Source organism: Rissa tridactyla, chromosome 8 (genome assembly GCF_028500815.1).
Source record: "Rissa tridactyla isolate bRisTri1 chromosome 8, bRisTri1.patW.cur.20221130, whole genome shotgun sequence".
In the NCBI taxonomy this organism is placed as follows: Eukaryota; Metazoa; Chordata; class Aves; order Charadriiformes; family Laridae; genus Rissa; species Rissa tridactyla.
In genome coordinates this window covers 22,125,411-22,143,013 of record NC_071473.1, presented here as the reverse complement: position 1 = coordinate 22,143,013, position 17,603 = coordinate 22,125,411, and the positions used below count along the sequence as shown (strand labels likewise).

Sequence of the window (17,603 nt, the reverse complement as noted above, 5' to 3'; positions counted from 1 at the left end):
CTCCATGGCTCATGCCAATTTTGTTCCAGGAGCTTCCTGTCCCCCCACCCAGGCTCCCTCCTCATCACCCTGCTTCAGGACGAGCCACAAGCCACCACAACCACGGGGACATGCTGGCTGTATGGGGGTCAGCCGGCCATGGGTGCATTCAGAAGCAAAAAGCAGGAGAAAATGTACAATAATAACATTTAAAATTATTTAAAGGATTTAAACCAAGCCAGTGGCTTCTTCCCAGGGTGATGGGGAAGACCAGCGTGGGGACAGCCGGCGATGGGGGGACGGCAGGGAGGGGAGGTGCTGCCCCAGTGTGCCCGTGTGGCAGGGACCAGCCGACACAGCGGGACCGGCATCGGCAAAAATAATTTATTCCACTAAAACAAGCAGAGAGTGAGCAACAGTGAGGAGAGGGGGCAAGGAAAGGCAGGGGGGCCCTGGTGCACTTCTGAGAGAGGCAGGGGACACACAAAATGCAGCTGAATCCATGACTGCCATCCCCCCACCCAGCAGTGTCCACTTTTTGGGGGGCTGAACCCCCACCCTCCTGGCCCCACTAGTGGTTTGACCCCAAAGGGCTGCTCCCCAGCACAGGACTGGGCTTCCCAGTTTGAAACCAGCCCAGAGCTGGGGAGCTCCCAAGGGCAGCTGGGTGCCGAGACACAAACTGCCGTCTGTGTCCCAGCTCCCACGCACCCGGAAGTATGGCACCGCGACCCGAGAGGGGGATGCTCTGACACCTCTTTCTGCCCCAAAACCAGCCCTCCACCCTCCACCTCCCCTCCCTGGGTGAGGCAACTGCTGCGAGCGAGGCAGCTCCAGGGGGGATGCACCAAACCCCTTCATGCTGGGGGACAAAATGCTGTCCCCAGAGGTGCCCCGGCTCAGCATCCTACCCACCCTTGGGGCAGCCCCTGGTACCCCACAACCGCTCTCAGGCCACGGGGAAGCCAGGGCGGCCTTTCCGGGCACGGGTACGGAGGCGGAAGAAGGTGTACATGCCCAGGAGGCACAAGGAGGAGAGGAAGTAGAGGGCGACGCAGAGGCTGATGTCCAGGCGGGAGAATCCCAAGCCGAGCACCCGCAGCCAGGGGGTCCTCCGCACACTCTCCCCAGCCTCCTCCTCCTCCCGGACCAGGACACCAGAAGCCCGTCGGCGCTCCCGGCCCACCCCGGCATCCCGGGGCAGGGCAACGGTATCCCGCTTGCTGAGCCGCCGGCGCCGGCTGGCCGCCGCTCGCAGCGCCTGGCTCTTGAAGTGCTGCTCGCTGAAGGAGTCCAGGTCCACGATGTCCTCGCCTGCCTCCCGCAGCTTGGGGTTCAGCCGCACAATGCTGGGGCGTCGCGGCTCGGGGGAGCCCGGTCGCCCTGGAGCTCTCATCTCGTCCTCCGTCTCCTTTTCCTTCTCTTCCTCTTCCTTCTCCCTCACCTCCCGCGTGCTCTCGGTGCCCAGCCTGGTGCCTGTCCTCTCCCCAGCCATGGGGACAGGGTCAGGCTCAATATAGTCCAGGTAGATGTTGGTGGGGGAGAAGTGCGCGTTGAGGAAGGTGAGCACGGCTGGCTCGTCCCAGGCGTGCACCCCCCGCTCCTCCTTGTGGCACTGGGGACACATGTCCGGCGGTGGCCACTGCAGCTTGGGGAAGTTGGGGTCCTCCGTGTCACCTCCTGCAAGGACCGGAGCCAGCAAGGGGGTTAGAGGGGACATGTACCACTATAAACACCCTGGAGCATTCAGCAGCTGGCGATGGGGATGAGGACAGGGACATTTGGAGGAGCTGTCTTGGGAGAAGGGGTCTTACGAGGGCACGTGGCAGCTTCGGGAAGCTCCCTGTGGGGAGCATGTAAGACCCAACTGCATCTCTGGGGCAGTCTGGTGTCACGCAACCAGCTGTCCCCTGTGATAGGGGACTGTGACAACAGGATGTTCCCACTGCCGCACCCTAATGCGGCCAATTTGCCAACTCCATCCAGGAGAAGGGATGCTTCTCCACCTTGCCTCCTCTTTCCCCTTAGGAAGCTGCCCCGGGTCCACCCCCTGTGGCCCCCCCTTACCCGCCAGGCGAGCGTTGACTTCATTGTGGTGGGACCAGAGCCAAAGGACGGCCTCTTCCCGGCTCGCCACCTGGTCCATGGACTCAGCCGCCATGGCCTCAAAGTGCTGGGCACACTCCTGGCAGCCGAAGAAGTGTCGGACGTAGCAGCGCATGGTGTTCAGCACCTCCAACGGCAGCTCTGGGGGGAGGCAGAGGATAGCGGGGGGCAGGGAGGGCGAGTCTGGACCCTGCAGTGCCACCGCATGGTCCCATGACCGAGATGGCAGCCCTGCACCCCGACTCTGTGGCTCTTGCCCTCCCCGCAGACCTGCCTCAGGGGTGAGACAAGCCTTTGCCCACATGCAGCATCCCTGCCCATACCACAACCTGTCCAGACACCTCCTCCCCAAGACCTGAGAGCCCCCCCGCCAGGGACACCAGTACCTTTGTTGGGGCCGCTCTGGGCAGCCTGGACAGTCAGCAGGTGGAAGACGGTCCAGAGCCCGCAGGGGTAGCCACGGAAATGGGGTTCAGTACCCTGGCAGCCCACCCAGGTCACATTGGTGGGGAGCACAGCAGGGTGGGAGGCCTGGAGGACAGACGGACATGTTGTGATGGAGCTGGCAGATAATGCGGGGTGGGGGGAAAGGGGCAGGGGTGAGGAGAAGGGAGCAGGGGCCAGGGTCCCTGCGGGTGCCTTACATCTCTGTTATTCTTCATGGCCTCCTTCAAGGTGTTGCGGGGCAGCTCGGGCTCCGTCCAGTTGCTCAGCCAGCCGTCCAGGGACTGCAGGTAGGTCTGCACGCAGGGGCGCCCGGGGAAGTACTGCAGAGAGGGGAGAGGAGTGAGGAAACCCAGCCCTTGCCCTGGGAGCCATGGGGCAGCCCGCCGGCACCCCCGTCTCACTGGGACAGGCACTGGGCAGCACCAGCATCCTCTACAGCAGCATGTGCCGGAGGGCAGTGTGGTCTGGGCAATGTTTCGGTGCCCGGCCCCGAGGGCCAATGGCATGTCCCCCCCATGGTGGCGAGGCGTGCGTGTTCAGGCTCAGAACCTCAGCCCCATCTGAGGGAGGCAAAAAGCCACTCTGACCATAAGTCAGCACAAAGCCGATTAGCAGCAGCACTTTAAAACCACAGGCGCTCCGCAGCGAGGGGGCAGCCCGCCAGCAAGTGCTGACTGACTACAGACAGATGGACGGATGGACAGAGGGACCAACCCATGGGGAGGATGAGACCAGCAGCACACAAGAAAAATAACAGGGAATCGAAAGGAAAGAGCATTTTTCTATGTCTGAGCTGTTCTCCCCGGGCCCGTGGGGAATCGCACAGGAAGTCCCCAAATTTGCAGGGGAATTCATCTGCAACCTGATGTTTCTGCGGCAAAACACAGTTCACCCCCTGCTTCTTCGGTGAGAGGTTTTGCCACGTGATTGCTTGCTTTCCAGGCACCGCTTTTTTTCCACCTTAGGATTTTTCCTCCCTCATTGCCTTAAATACCTCTTGGGAAGGCAACAGTTAAGGCTGGGACCCGCTGGCTGAGTTTCCCCAGCATGAGCCTGACAGGCTGGCGGCAATCCTGGGGACACTGCTCCGTCCTGTGGATGAGCGCGGCAATGGCAGCGCCGGCTCGGCATCCTCGGGGACGCTCTGGCACCCACCACCCACCGGCACCCACCACACGCCACCCGGGTGCCTCCCGCCTCCTTGCCGGGTCCGGTGCTATGGCTCGTCCTTGGCCAGCGAGGGGAAGGTTTGCAGGAAAAATTAAAAGCTGATCAAATAAAACCACTGCTGCTCCTCACCGCCCCAGCAAGCCTTGGACAGGGAGCTGGTGGGATGGGGGATTTATTTCCCTGACCTTGTCGTTCTCATTAAAAAGGAGGGAGCGAAGAAGGTAGGCATGGCTGGGTGAAGTTCGGCCAAGAAGCCTGGGCTGGGACAGGGACAAGGATGGGGACAGGGCTCACGCAACCCCAGTGGTGGAAACCCTCAGCCAAACACAGTGCTCCATCGCACCAGGAAATTAAACTACCCTGCTTCTGCTGGCTCAAAGCTCCTACGCACTTTAACTTCACCAAGCCCAACAGAGAAGAAAAAAGGAGACCTTAAATTAAGTTCTGCCAGAGCCTGACTCAGAGTGGGAGTCCCTTTCCTGGACTATCAAAGGAGCCTGCAGAGATCAGCTCCCCGAGCCGAGCACCCAAGGCAGGCGATCAGACTTACAAACCCCTCTGATCATCTCCGCCACCCCAGCAGGTGACAGCATCTCTTCTGAAAAGACCAACTGCCTCAACACCTCCTGCAAGTGCCAATCCTGCTCTACCCACCAATATCCGCACCCCATCTCTCATATGAAACTCTCTGGCACATGCCCTCGGCTCCCACTGGGACTCTGGGCTGAGTCTGGAGATCCACAGTGGCCGTGGGACGCACTCAGCACCGGGACACAGGGCTCACATCCCAGACCGCCACGCTTCGCTACCTGCGAGCACTGGGACGTGGTGGCCCACACCCTACATTTACATTTCACCTTATAAATAGCTACGTGGAGGCATGGGCAGTTCCTCTCCTGACACCGAAAGCTCCTCACCTTCACGAGCACGGCCACGTAGCACTTGAAGGCGGCCAGCTGGGCTCCCGACAGCGCGGCGGCGCGGGCAGCCTCCACCCGCAGCGAGTAGTGCAGCGTGGACTCCAGGTCAGCCATGTACACCTTGGAGCTGGGGAAGGCAGTGCAACACAATGGTCCATCAGCCTGTTAATCCGCACCCCCAGGGACCCAGCCACAATTCGGGGTTTTTCCCAGGGGAAAGGCACTGTCCCAGCCCGTTGCCCACCCATGGCCATGGCACCTCCTCCCTGCCCCAGCCCCAGCTCCTGCAGCCACAAATTGATGGAAAGGGAGGTCTGACCGGTCAGTATGCCTTGGCTGGGACCTGCGGGTCTCGTTGGAAGCATCAACGGTTGTGTTCAGCTTGTAGGAGCCGCGGGTGACACCTGAGAGCGTGCGCAGGTAGTAAGTGTAGAAGGAGCGCGCCTCCACGTGCCTGCAAGGAAGGAGAAGCCCATGAGCAAGACCCTCTTCCCTCCCAGACAACCCCTGGCTCCCAGGAGGAAGCAAAGGAGACCAAAGGCTTAGCCAGACTAGCAACTCAGACTTGGGGAATGAGTGTGGGGTGGCTCACACTCTCCACCTGCCCCTGGCACGCAACCTGGAGCAGAGCGGAGCCCCAGGCAGCCACACCATGCCACCTCCAGGCAGATATGGCAGAGGGATAGCTCAGTCACAAGCCGTTTTCCCTTCTAGCAGCTCTAGGCAGGACTGGCAGCCCTGTTTAGTGCCCACCAGCAGCACCCTGGCCCCCCGCCAGTCTGCCCGACCCAGACACTATCTCCTTCCTAATGAACTTTCCCACAATTACAGAGAAGAGCAGAGAGATGAGGCACAAGCCTGGCACCCCACCAGGGTCCCCAGACACCCCCCGCTCCGTGTCCTGCACTCACACAGGCAGGCGGGAGAAGGATCCGTTGCGGAAAAGCAGGTAGCCGGAGGGGAAGGTGGTGACGCCGAACTTCTCCACGAGCTCCTCCTCGGTGCTCAGCACCCTCCTCACTGCCACGTTCTCGTACTGCAGCATGTCCAGCGCCACCTGCAAGCCCAGCGGCCCCGGGGTCAGATGGGAGGGCAGCAGGAGCCCCAGCCCCACCAGGGATGCAGCAGGACTATTTAGCACCCTGCATAAGACCTTACTCCTGCAAAACAGTGTGGAGGCCAGGAGGGGACTTTCCTGCCAAAGGCACCCAGGAGTTATCTGACACCAAGGACATGGGCTTCAAGAGAAATGGGGATACACGCAGCCATACCCACCTCCCTGCCCACAAAGGAGTCGCTCTTCTCGAAGATCAGTGCCAGGTACTGGTCCTTGTTCCTCTGGAAGAAGCTGCGAACCTCCTCCGTGCTGCAAGAGAGAAGACGATGGCAGCAGGTGCCTTGGCATCAGTGGCTGCTCTGCCCTGCTGCCCGAAAGGAGCTCAGCCCTCGTCCCTGGGGATTCAGCAGGGGATGCCGGTGCGGGTTCAGCCCCTCCAAGCAGTCGATTCCTCCCTGCTGAAGTTTCCAGCCCAATTTTCTGCTCCAGTTCACAGGCTTTGAGAAAACCCGCCAGGGTCAGCCAAGGAGGGCGAAAACAAAGCGCGGGGCAGAGCAGGACAGGGCAGGGCAGGAGGGAGCTGCATGTTTGCCCAGGTGGAAAAAAACGGTAATGAACTTGAACTAGGGCTGCTGTATTTTGACTAGGACATGGAGGCACCAGAGACCTGAAGCACAACCCCAGCCCAGCCATCGCTTTATGAAAGCCAAACACTTTCCCCAGGACAATCATGTAAATGGCTGTAGCCCAGCCAGGTCATCTGTATCTCCCTGGGACATGGGTGATGCAGTGGCTGCTCCGTGCTCATTTTTCGTCCATGATTTTCCCAGAAATGGGCTCTTGGCAGGACAAGGGCTGCTGGAGCAACCCCCCCCACATCATGCCACCCCTACCTTGCCGGTTCCAGTGGAGGACAGGCGGGTGGCCAGGTGTCCTGGCTTTGCTCCAGGTTGGTGATGATGGCATGACGCAGGTCCTCAACAGTGGCGCTAGGATCTGCAGGGGGACAGGGTACCAGAAGTTCAGTCCTGAGGGAAGCCAGTCCCATGGGATGAGCCAATAGGAGCCACTCATAGCTTCTCCCCAGGCTCGCCAAGCCCGCAACGCATGGGGAACACGGGCAGCAGGGCCATTCGCACCCAGGGTAAAAAGCCCTTATGGCTCTGATACTCACTGGTAATCCTTATCCCATCCTCTGCCTTCTTGCTAAAAGCTCGGAAGAACTGAAAGGGAACAAAAAACCACGCGTGGGGAAGCTGGAACAAGAACTGTCGGAGTGGGGAGGGAGGCAGCGCAACCCAGTAGGCAGAGGCTCCTCCTAGACCGGCTCTGCCTCAGTTTCCCCACAACATTACAGCATGCCGACCAACACCAGCCACCACAGAGGGAGCTCCTGGCCACAGCCCTGTCTCAAGGGTCGTCCCTAGAGGGGAGGGACGCAGGCTTAGGGCAGGAGCCATATCCAGCTGAGGTAGGGCAGGCATTGCCAGTGGACCCAGGGAGGCAGCCGGAACCTTCCCAGTCCTGCAAACTGCTGTCTCCTTGCTCCAGCACTCTCCCAAAGCAGGAGAAGGGAGTTTATTCCCACTGCACCCGCTCCTGGCCTCACACAGCGGTGCCGGTGGCACAGCGAAACCGGGTTGCGTCAGACACGTGTTTGCTTTGCAGGCTGGGCTGGGAGCACGAGCTGTTTGCAAAAGGTGTTTGGCGGGGTCAAGGGATGCGACACAAGTGACTTCTTGGCGCTGCCACATCAGCACACCTCCCTGCCCCGGGAGATGTTTCAATCAATATCCCACGGGCGGCGGGTGCTCAGGCGGTGGGTGCTCGGTGAGACCCCAGGGCAGGGCTGGGGCACAAGCGAACCTGCCCAGCAAACCCCCACATCTGACCCCACCTTGGGCTGAGCCTGTATGCCAGGACTAAGGGCACGTCTGATCAAACCCTTATCCCCCTAGTTCTGTCTCAAGGCAATCCTGGCTTTCACCACCTGCACCCGGAATGCTTCACCTTCATTGCTTGTGTTGGAGCGAGGCTCTGCTTGCAGCGGGAAACGCTGCGATCCGCGTATTGACACAGCGAAGGGGCCGGGCACGGGCCCAGGAAGAGGGACGGCACTTCGCCAGCCACTGCAGGAGGCTCCCAGTTGAGCCCCACGCAGCCTTCCGCAGCATCCCTGCGCCCTCCTCCAAAACCTGTGCCTGCAGCCGCTCTCTGCTCTCCAGAAGCCTTTTCCAGGCATTTTCAATGCAGGTTTTAGATTCTTCCCCAGCCTCTACACTTCACCACAAAGCAGCAGTGGTGCTTTGGTTCTCCTTCCTTGTTGCTACATCACCCAGCAGTTGCACCGGCTGCAGCCCGGCAGCAGTTGTATTTTGGGGAAGGATGAAACAGCTCCAGCCCACAAAGCCCCAGAGGGAATATTTTGGTGCAATAGCCCTGTTGGTCTGATTGAGCAAGAGAAGGATAGGCCAAAAAGCAAAGCACAGTGAAACCAGGCAAGTGCCCGGCACACACGGCCCTTACCTTCAGTGTGGGGAAGCCGGTTATCCCAAAATCGCTGCACACTTGCTGGTTGGCCTCGTCAGCACAGTCAATGGCTGCCAGCATCACCGCAGGCCTCCACTCTGAGGGGAGAGAGGATGCGGTGAGCACAGCTCAGCCCCTCTGCGTCCCCAAAAACCGCCCCGCTCCCCACAATGGCTGCAGAGACAGCAGGGATCTCCCGCTGTGCCAGCAGCACAGCTCCTCCCAGCCCTGAAATCATGGCTCGCCCCTCACAGGACACCAACTGATGGCTCCCCAGCCCCAAATACCCGAAGCCACGGCCCGCACTGGTGTTTGGCGCCCTACTTTTCGGGCAGCAAGAGCACAGTGAAAGCCGTGTGAGGCGGGACCAGGCTTTGCACGCCCTGCCCTCGCTGGCGCCCGAGCGCAGGCAGCTCTGCCCGCGGCTGCCTGCCCGTCTGGTTCTGCCTGCCCAGCCTCTGCCCCAGCGGGAAGAGGCCGCCGGGAGAAGGGGAGGAATGGCTAACCGCGTCTGGGGGAGAGCAGGGAACACGGGCTCCAGCTCGTCTCACCCCAGACCAAGGGCATGGTCAATAACCAAGAAGGAACTACTCAAAATCAGTGATGGGGACACTGCGGCGGAGCCTGCCCAGGTGCTAAGCATCCGCCCCCCTGCTGCGTCTCTCCACCACCGCCGCCTCCCCAGGGAGGACCAGCAGGTCCCCGGGGTAAAACAGAGATGAAGAAAAGGGAGCATGGAAGCATTTCAAGCAGCAGGCTCTGAAAGCCAGCAGCAAAACAGAGATAAAGGCTCTGAAATGGTTTCTTTTTAGTGTCAAGGACACAAGCCAGAGAATGCTCAGCCTCTCCTTCAAGTAGGACAGGGAGGGACACAGTACCAGCACACGGATGGAGCCCGTGCCGCCCTAGATTGGAGCCTGTTGGAGGTGGGAACCCGCTTGGACCATCCCGTGTCGCAGGTGATGGGGCAGACAAGCCGCTTCCCACTGCCGCAGCACCAGTGGCACAGGAGGGCTGGTGCCAGGCCCTGCTGCTGGGAGCCAGGCATGCTCCTGGACTCATCAGCACGTGGGGCACGTGGTGCCCATGGGTCACCCCTGTGTTAGCATCTTCCACATCCAGCCACTCCTGTGAAAATCCACCCGTGGGAACAGCAGTGAGGATGCTGAGCGGCATGGGGGCGGCTTCCTTGCCCTGCCCCCGTGGGCACCCCATCCGCCGTCCAGCCTCCGGAGCAGGGAGCCCTGGGGGGACCCTGTTTTGGAGAAGGGCCAGGAGAGCCGGCATTCCCCCGCAGGGCCCGGGCGCGCACCCCATTCCTCATATCCTGCCCCATTGGGGAGCGCTGACGGCATCCCCTGGGAGGGACGGCATCCCCTCGGAGGGATGGGATGCTCGCTCCGGCTGGCGCTCTGACTCACCCAGCAGCTACCGGGCTATATCAATTAGCACAATAACAGGGAGAAGCCCTACGCACCCCGGGATGCGGGGGGAGGCAGGATGAGCCCCAGCAAGGGCGAGGGGCCCAGCAGCAGGGTGTGCAGGTCCCCAAGTGGGGCTGGGCACCAGCCAGGCCCAGGCATCAAGGTCAAAGCTGGGAAGAAACCAGCTGGGATCAGCACTTGGCCTCAGCACCCTGCCAGCCTCTCCCTGCAAGCACCGGGGAGGGTCTTGGGGGAGGGGGGGGCAGCAGGACCCCACTATGCTTGGGGTAAGCTCAGTCTGAGCTTCTCGCAGCCAAAGGAGCTCCAGGGATGCTGCTAAGCCAGGCCTGGCCATCGCGGGGGGGTCCTGGGCACTGGGTGGGGGGGACTGGGCCTTCCCACTAGGCCAATGCTCCAGGGGGGCAGGGACGCAGGGGGATTTAGGGGTGCTGACGGAGGGTAGGGCAGAGGGGATTGAGGGGTGCTGATGGGGAGGGTGCAGAGGGGATGCAGGGGTGCTAATGGGGACGAGGATGCAGGGCCAGGGATGCAGGGAGGATTTAAGAGCACAGATGGAAAGGAGGATGATGGGACAAGGATGCAGAAGGAATTTAGTAGTGCTGGGGGGGAGGGGGGGGGCAGAGGCACAGGGAGGATTCAGAGGTGCTGACAGGAGAACAGACAGGGATGCAGGGGGGATTTAAGGGTGCCGATGAGGATGCAGGGGGGCAGAGACGCAGCAGATTTAGGGGGTGATGACAGAAGAAGACAGAGACGGGAATACAGGGGGGGAAACCAAGGGCAACGATCTGTCTGGCAGGGTTTGGGGGTGGCGATGGGGAGGGCGGGCAGGGATGCAGGGAAGCGGGGGGAAAGCAGGGAAGGGGCAGACAGCCGGGCCGGGGACTCACCGCGAAGGTCGTGTGCCAGGGCCCGCCATGTGGGCGCGAAGTGGACGCAGTGCCCGCACCAGGAGGCGAAGAACTCGACGGCCCAGGCGCTGGGAGAGCCCAGCAGCCGCCCCTCCGCCCCCGTCCCCAGCAGCTCCAAAGGGTCAGCGGCCGTGTACAGCCCGCGGGGCTGCGCCGCCGGCACCGACAGCGCCAGCACCAGGACCACCGCCGGCCACCAGCGGCCCCCCCCGCCCCCGCCGCCGTCGCCCCTCGCCCGCCGCCGCCGCCGCCACATCGCCCGCCAGGCCGCCCGCCGCCGCCCGCCGCCTTTAGGGCCGCCCGCAGGCCCCGCCCACTGTGTGTGTGGGGGGGGAGGGGGCGCGGCAGGGGGCGGGGCCACGGCGGCCCGCTGTGTGGCGCCCCCTACCGGGGGCGCAGCGGGACACCCCGCCACAGCCCCCCCCACCGGCTCCCCGACACCCCCGTATCACGGGGATGGCCAAAATACAACCCACCCCCCCTCACATCCCACCCCTGCATCGGCGGCGGGGTGGGGTGGGGGAGGCCGCAAGGCTGCCCTGCTGGGGTGCATAAAATGCTAAAATCCTGATAAAGCGAGGAAAGGCAAAAGGCGGCTGATTCAGGCCCAAAACTCGCCGTGCTGCCATTACGGTCATCCCCGAGGGGAGCCCTGGGCCTGAGGGCAGCGCACGGAGTCAGGCGCCCTGACCTCAGCCAGCGTCACCGGGCAGCGCCTGCCGGGACACCCCGCACAACAGGGACCCCAGAGACCCGTCTTGCCGTCGCCCCGACCCTGCCAGGGATGCGCAAACAGGGATACCCAGCGAGGCCCCGAAACCCAGCTCCTCCACCCCAAAATAAGCAGGCCTCCCTTCCCCCGGCGGCCCCGTGCCTGGCCGCAGCTTCCCCGACCGTGCCATTGCTCACGCACACGCCCACGTCACTGGCTCACGGGCGGAAGGTGCCCGTTGCCCAGCGCCCCAGGGCAGAGCCAGGCACCGCCGGGATGGACACGGCCATGAAATCCAGCCCCCCCCGCCTCCCTCCCCAACCCCTGAGGCCAGAGGGGTGCTCCCCCAGCACCGGGGGTGCCTATCGCTCTTGAGGGCTGGTTTGCTGGCTCCGTCCCCAGGAAGGCCATTAGCCCTGCTGGGCCCCACCTAGGTATTTTAGGCGGACTTGCCATGCTAGAAAAACAAGCCTGCCAGAGCCAAGCCTTGCTGTGGCAGTGGAGGGCAAGGGCCTCCACACTGGGCACGGCTCTGGGGGAGCTACAGGGCTCCCCGGGACAGCCTGGCCCTGGGGGGAACAGAGCGCATCAGACAAATCCTTGTGGGATTGTCGCCACACACCTTCTGCGGGTCCAGGCTGATGCAAACCGGGGTAGAAGATGGTTTGCTGCAGCCCTGCCAACTGTAATTAAACGTTTAAGGGATTATCACACCTTGCTGTCCAACTGGGAGGGAGAGAGGTGTAGCCCGGCCTGTGCAGGGCTGCTCTGAAACGTGGTCCCTCCCTATTACCAGAGACTCAACTTGTCTTTGTCCGGCTGGCGATTAAAAGACAAAAATCCCTGCGCTTAGAGATGTCATCACCGTTATTTTACCCTGGGCTAAAGTCCTTATTCTAAGGGCTCGTCAGCTTGATTAGGTTATCACAGTGAAGGAGAGGTGTTCAGCACCAGCATAATTGCCAGCATCCTCCCCATCCGGCTCACCCCTCCCTCCCAGGGAGCCCAAATTCCTTGAATCCTTTTTTAGATGCAAAAGCAGCATCTAACCCGAAGGCAGATGGGCAAGAGCCCGCACCCTGGGGCTCCGGCTCCTTTTGAGGTGAGCCACGCCATTGCTCATCCGCCGAAGCCCGGGGCTGGGGATGCTCCTGCTTCCGGCTGCCCGGGGAATAGCCGTGGCTGCCGAGGACTCTGCTGCCAGGCTGGCACGTCCCAGCCCCATGGCTCCCCAGGGAACAGCCTCCTTCAGAGGCAGGGTGTGGGGCTTTCCAGGCAGGGACTTGCCCACAAAGCCTTTTTTCCTTTTAATGCTACTGCAAAGCAAGAGATGAGTCTTTTCTTTCACCTCAAACTGGGAAGAGCTGGATTTTCATTGCAGAACGCCCCGAGACAGGGCATGGAAAGCCAAAGATGAAGCAGAGGTTTTGAAACAACCCATTTTAAGATGGACTTGAGAATAACTAAGATGAATTTAAAAAAAATTAAGGAGCAGTAGAAGTCTGGGGAGGTTCTAGAAATGCCCTCCCAGCACCGCCTGCCTTTTTGTCCTCTCTTGCTTTGCACCCCCTCACTGCTAGCAGAGCCTGTGGGCAGCAAAGCACAGGGGACAGGGGATGGGTGACGCTGGATGCCCAGCTGCTGAGTCCCCAGCCAGCCCTAAAACCCAGCTTTAGGCTCTCTTGGCATATTTAGGAACCTTCTTGGTTTTCAGCTGCGCTGCACAGCAAAGCCTTCAGCGCCCACCTTGGCATCCTTAACTTTGGGAAGAGATGTGTTTTACTCCTACGTAGCAAGGCCATGGCTAAGGACCATTGTAGAGGTTCTCACGATGCACAAGTCCCCCTTCAGCAGCTGAGCGGTGGTTTTAATTCATTAAGCTCATCAGCTCTCAAATCTCCTTTCCCAGACTAACAGCCAGCAGGAATCTCCTTGAAGTCAATGAGGTGTGGGCAACACCAACAGGCTGAGAGCCTCAAAGGCCACTAAGATCTCACCAAAATCATTTAAGCCCTGCAGAACTTGTTTCGTGCACCCAAAATGGATCATTTTCACAGACACAAAGGGCTACCCTGATCGCCTCTGTGCCGGGTTAGAGAGGAGAGGAGGAAAGAGCAGCTGGGTTTTTATGTATTCAGCCTTGAAGTGCTGGAAAGGACTACGCTTCGAAAAATGGAGAAAGGGTTTTACTGTCCATTTTTAAAAGCATGAATCTGGCTGCAAAACACCGATAGCTCAAAATGGCCAGCTAAGCTGACCCAGGACCTTCTCACTTCCCTTTAGTTGTGAAGGTTCAGGGACAGGGAGATCCCGAAACAGACTTTCTTCCTTGAAAATTAAAGAACACGTTCCTACCTAATTGTGTGATTCCAGGAACTGACTCCAAGAAAAACACGCAACCAATGCAAGACTCATGACAGAATCACGGCAACCCCGTCACCCGGCCCTGGCATTTCGGAAGCCGTTTGGAGAAGTTCACATCCAACTCCCCTGTGAGCACCTTGGAAATACCAGTCGCAGAGGAGGCTCGACAGTTTTCCTCTCTCTCCAGCCTTCACAAGATGGGACTGACGAACTCGGTGAAGCCCTCCTCAATCTGGAGCACAGCACCACTTAAAACGTGGTCCTTCTCTAAATAAAACCAAAAAGCCTCATTTCCCTGATTAGCGTCTCCACACAGCCTCCGAGAGCGAGTGAAAATTGTGCCACCTGCCACCTCTCAGCCAGCTGAAGTCAGCTGGGACACTCCAATCCAGGTGGCACTTTTCCACTGGTGGCACCAGTCACACCTCCGCTGAGACATGGTTTCAGCCAAGACCTCTGGCAGCACCTGTGTGATAAACCTGCCAGCTTCCGTGGCTTTGCTGAGACAGGGAATAACGTACAGAGTAGATGTAAATCCCAACTGCTTCCCACCCCTGCATCGGCTCTGCCGGGCTCACCCCTACGAAGACCAGGAAAACCCCTTGTAGCCCCCACTGGTAGCTGGGATTTGCCGACTACGCGAGACAGGCTTGGTCGGATACAGTCGATTTCTACCTTTCAAGCCCAACCAGCCTATAATAACAATAGACGTAAAAGAAAATCCGGGGTGCATTCTCAGGATGTGATGAATGCATTCACGTAGTTTGTGTCTGCAGAGAGACTACGGCAGTACCAGCCCCTTTCTGCTATTCACCCTCTGCTGATTCATCCCTGCTCGAAAGGACAGCAGCGACGCTGCCCTCGCTCTTTTCGGAGGGACCTGGGGGGACCGGGAGGAACCAGTACCGTCTTTGGTACGTCAGGGTAGGAAACGTTTTACCTGCAAATTTAAGATCTACTTAAAGTCATAAATCATCACCATGACCCAGGATGCACAGAGCAGATGTTTTCCACTCCAGCTCATCTGCCCAGCTTCCAGGAGCAGATCGGAGGAGGCCACACCGCCCAGATTTGCCACATCATTATTTGGCAGCTGGTTTAATTGCAGCACATGAAACTGAGAATACCACACGGATGACAATGGAGCACTCCTCTGTTGCTGTGGCAGTAGCCCTGCAACGTAAGCAAGGTCTCACCTACCACGGACTGGTGTGCCCAATCCCAGGTTCACTGAGCAGCACTGGCTCCATCACCTCCGCGGAGCAATGCAGCAAGACACAGACACCGGACCAGGCTCCTTGCCGAGCTCTTCAAGCCAAGCAACACGAAGGGTAGGATCCCCTGCAGCCTCCTTTATTTTACTGGAATAAAAGAAAATAAAATCTCCGTGACACCCAGTTTCACCTCCAGCAAACTCACAGACAAGACCCTAGTTCAAGTCAGCCTGCAAGAGGAAGCCACCTGAAACCAACATCGGGGAGGGAACACGGCCCAAGGGACACAGAAGGTCTTGCACAGCTAGAGCAAAGGGCTGGAAAACTGCAGCCGAGAGAAACATTCAAACCAACCAGGCCATCCTCGCATAGCACACTCGGCAGGCAACAGAAGGCACCTTTGCCCCAAATATCCCCCCTAGACCCTGCTCCTGCCCAACCTTCACTCTCCTGAATTGGGCTGCTGCCCCCCAACAGCTCTGTTCTCCTCCTTTCCCCCAAATTTCTGCAGGATCTTAATTCAGGAGGAAGAAGGCAGGCGCAGGGCTGGGGCTACGGGGTTTGTTTCCTCCAGCTTCCAGACCTCGCAGGGCGCCTTTCCCTCCTTTCCCATCCTGGAGAGTGCCCTATGCTTTCAAACTCCATTACATCTCATCTGCATTCCTGCCTGCCAACGGCCCGTGCTCCGGGCTGGGTGCCAGCGGCTGGGCAGCCCCCCTCCTCTCCTTCCTGTGTGCTGAAGAGAGCTGCCGGTGTTCAGCAGCTCCCCAACAGCTCCTTTTCTTCTGAGGTCTGTGTTAATGAGAGCCCCGGACACTGCAGAAGCCCTTGTGCTAGGCAGAGCGCAGCGACGACTGGAGCAGCGTCAACATTTCAAGTGCTCCAGCATTTTAGGACGTGGGATGTGGCTGCAGCTGGCACCGCGTCCCTGGGGAGGCACCTGGGAGCGGGTGGCACCTGGGAAGGGAGGCACCAAAACCGTCCCACTCCATCCAAGGGGAAGGTGGCTGCCTGCCACTGCCCAACCCGGCAGCTTCACCAGATCCATGGGTGAAATGGCTGTTGAAGGCAACTGCGCTCCGAGGGTTCTGGGAAGAGGTGCACAAACACCACCGTAGAAAGTCAGTGCCAAAGTGAAGCAACGTAGACTTGCAAATGAAGAAATAAGAGCCTTCATTAAGCTGATTACTGGGCATCCTGGGCAAGGACAGCAGTAGCAATGCAGCAGTTTGCTGTGTCACTCGCCAGAGCGCCGTGGCAGCGTTCCCATCGCTCAAGCCATTTTAAAGGGAGGCCAGTTCTTTTGCCAGAGAAGCACAAATCAATTTTTTATTTTTTTTTTTTCCCCCAATGTGAAACGCACTCTAAGCCACTTCCAGGGATGGATGCTGGCGGCTGCAAGTAGATCACTGTCCAAAAATACAGGACTCGTGGAGCAAAATCGCTGCAGGGCAAAGAAAGCAGCGACACGGATGCTCTCCTGCTGCTCGGTAATGAGAGCACAGAAGCTGCAGCACCACTTTGTCTCGGCTCTTTGGACATCAAACGACCTACCGCTGCGCTTTGGCCGGTTCAACCACCCGAGCTCAGAGGGCTGCGATGTGCTGCTCTGTCTGTACGAGGGGCTGTGGTCGCTGTTCCCGGCAGGCTCTGTCGAGGACCACCCCTACCGCATGCTGGCAGCGCGGGACTGCAGCAAAGCTGCTTCTATCGTGAAAGTCCGAGTGCAGCAAGTCTTCTTCCAGGATGAGGTACCTCTGCTAAGGAAAAGCAAAGAGCAAACAACTGCTCAGCACAGTTCAAAGCCCTTACGATGGTTTTGTTCACACAGGTCCCCCGCATTTGATGCATACGCCTCTCTCGGGCAGAGAAGAGTGGTGAGGAGTAGACTGACACGCAGCATCCTCCAAACTGCAAAGACCAGCACTGGGTTTTGTAGACATCTGTAGTAAATGGGAAGCAAAGCCTTTTCTGCTGGGCTGTACGGTAATAAATGGCACCAAAATACAGCAGAGCCACAGGAGCAGCTGTAGGCACTGAGAGGACTCAGACACGCTTGGTCTTACACATTTCACGCTGCCGCTCGTTCGCCACGTGCCCTCACGCCTGTGGTTTGGCACCGCAACTGTTCAGCTGTTCTCTTAGAAAGCTTTAGGACCTTTCACATGTTTAAGCTGGGTTGGGTTTTAGTTTGGTGGTTTTTTTTTTGTTTTTTTTTTTTTTTTGTCTCTCCTGGAAAGGAAACATCAAAGATTTAGGAGAGTTTCGCCAAAACGTAAAGTTTCCAGGGAACGTTTGCTCCCTCGGTGAATAAGTGACTGGTGCCGGTAACAGCAGCTTTAACAATTTAGGAGCCTAATTAAGGGATCCCAAACAAGGCCGAAGCTCTGAAGAATTTAATTCCAAGACTGTTGGTTTAGCATAAAAATAGCTTCCCCCCCGCAAGTGTTTCAAACCATGAGTTTTTAAAACCTATTTTAAACAAACACATGCAAGAAGTAATTTTTCTCCTGCAGATCATGCAGTGCACTCCTGCAGTGATTACGCAATGCTATTTTCTGTTTTTGCTTTTATCAACACTCAGCTTTAACAATAAGGAAATTCTAATAATGTTATGATTATAATTAAGGCAACTCTAATGGGATTCTGTGGACTGTGGTTGGCATTCCAAGTACAGCATCAGACAGAAAGGGGAACATACAAGGGACAAATCTCCAGGACACCTTCCGAATTAGCAACCATTTGGGTA

General features: G+C 58.9%; 1 protein-coding gene across 2 annotated transcripts; it reads right to left on the bottom strand.

Moving 5' to 3' along the window:
• Positions 1–349: 349 nt before the first annotated feature.
• Positions 350–16,993, bottom strand: QSOX1 (quiescin sulfhydryl oxidase 1). 2 transcript variants are annotated; one of them, XM_054213171.1, is made up of 13 exons: positions 16,409–16,993; positions 14,841–15,001; positions 8,206–8,306; positions 6,854–6,902; positions 6,573–6,675; positions 5,898–5,988; positions 5,534–5,679; positions 4,942–5,076; positions 4,620–4,749; positions 2,730–2,852; positions 2,472–2,616; positions 2,047–2,226; positions 350–1,659 (listed from the first exon to the last, which is right to left on the bottom strand). In XM_054213171.1, the coding sequence occupies exons 3-13, from the start codon at positions 8,287–8,289 to the stop codon at positions 929–931; spliced, it is 1,917 nt and encodes a 638-aa protein (XP_054069146.1). In that variant the 5' UTR covers positions 8,290–8,306; positions 14,841–15,001; positions 16,409–16,993; the 3' UTR covers positions 350–928. The 2 variants fall into 2 exon arrangements, with proteins under 2 accessions (XP_054069146.1, XP_054069145.1); XM_054213170.1 differs by lacking the exons at positions 14,841–15,001; positions 16,409–16,993 and adding an exon at positions 10,544–10,820.
• Between the last annotated feature and the right edge of the window lie 610 nt (positions 16,994–17,603).

Coding starts and splice junctions, on each gene's coding strand:
- QSOX1 (XM_054213170.1), bottom strand. CDS start 10,820: ATGTGGCGGCGGCGGCGGCGGGCGAGGGGCGACGGCGGCGGGGGCGGG. Junction 5,077..5,533: donor TCCTTCTCCCGCCTGCCTGT/GTGAGTGCAGGA, acceptor CCTTCCTTGCAG/GCACGTGGAGGCGCGCTCCT. Junction 4,750..4,941: donor CAGCCAAGGCATACTGACCG/GTCAGACCTCCC, acceptor TGCCTTCCCCAG/CTCCAAGGTGTACATGGCTG.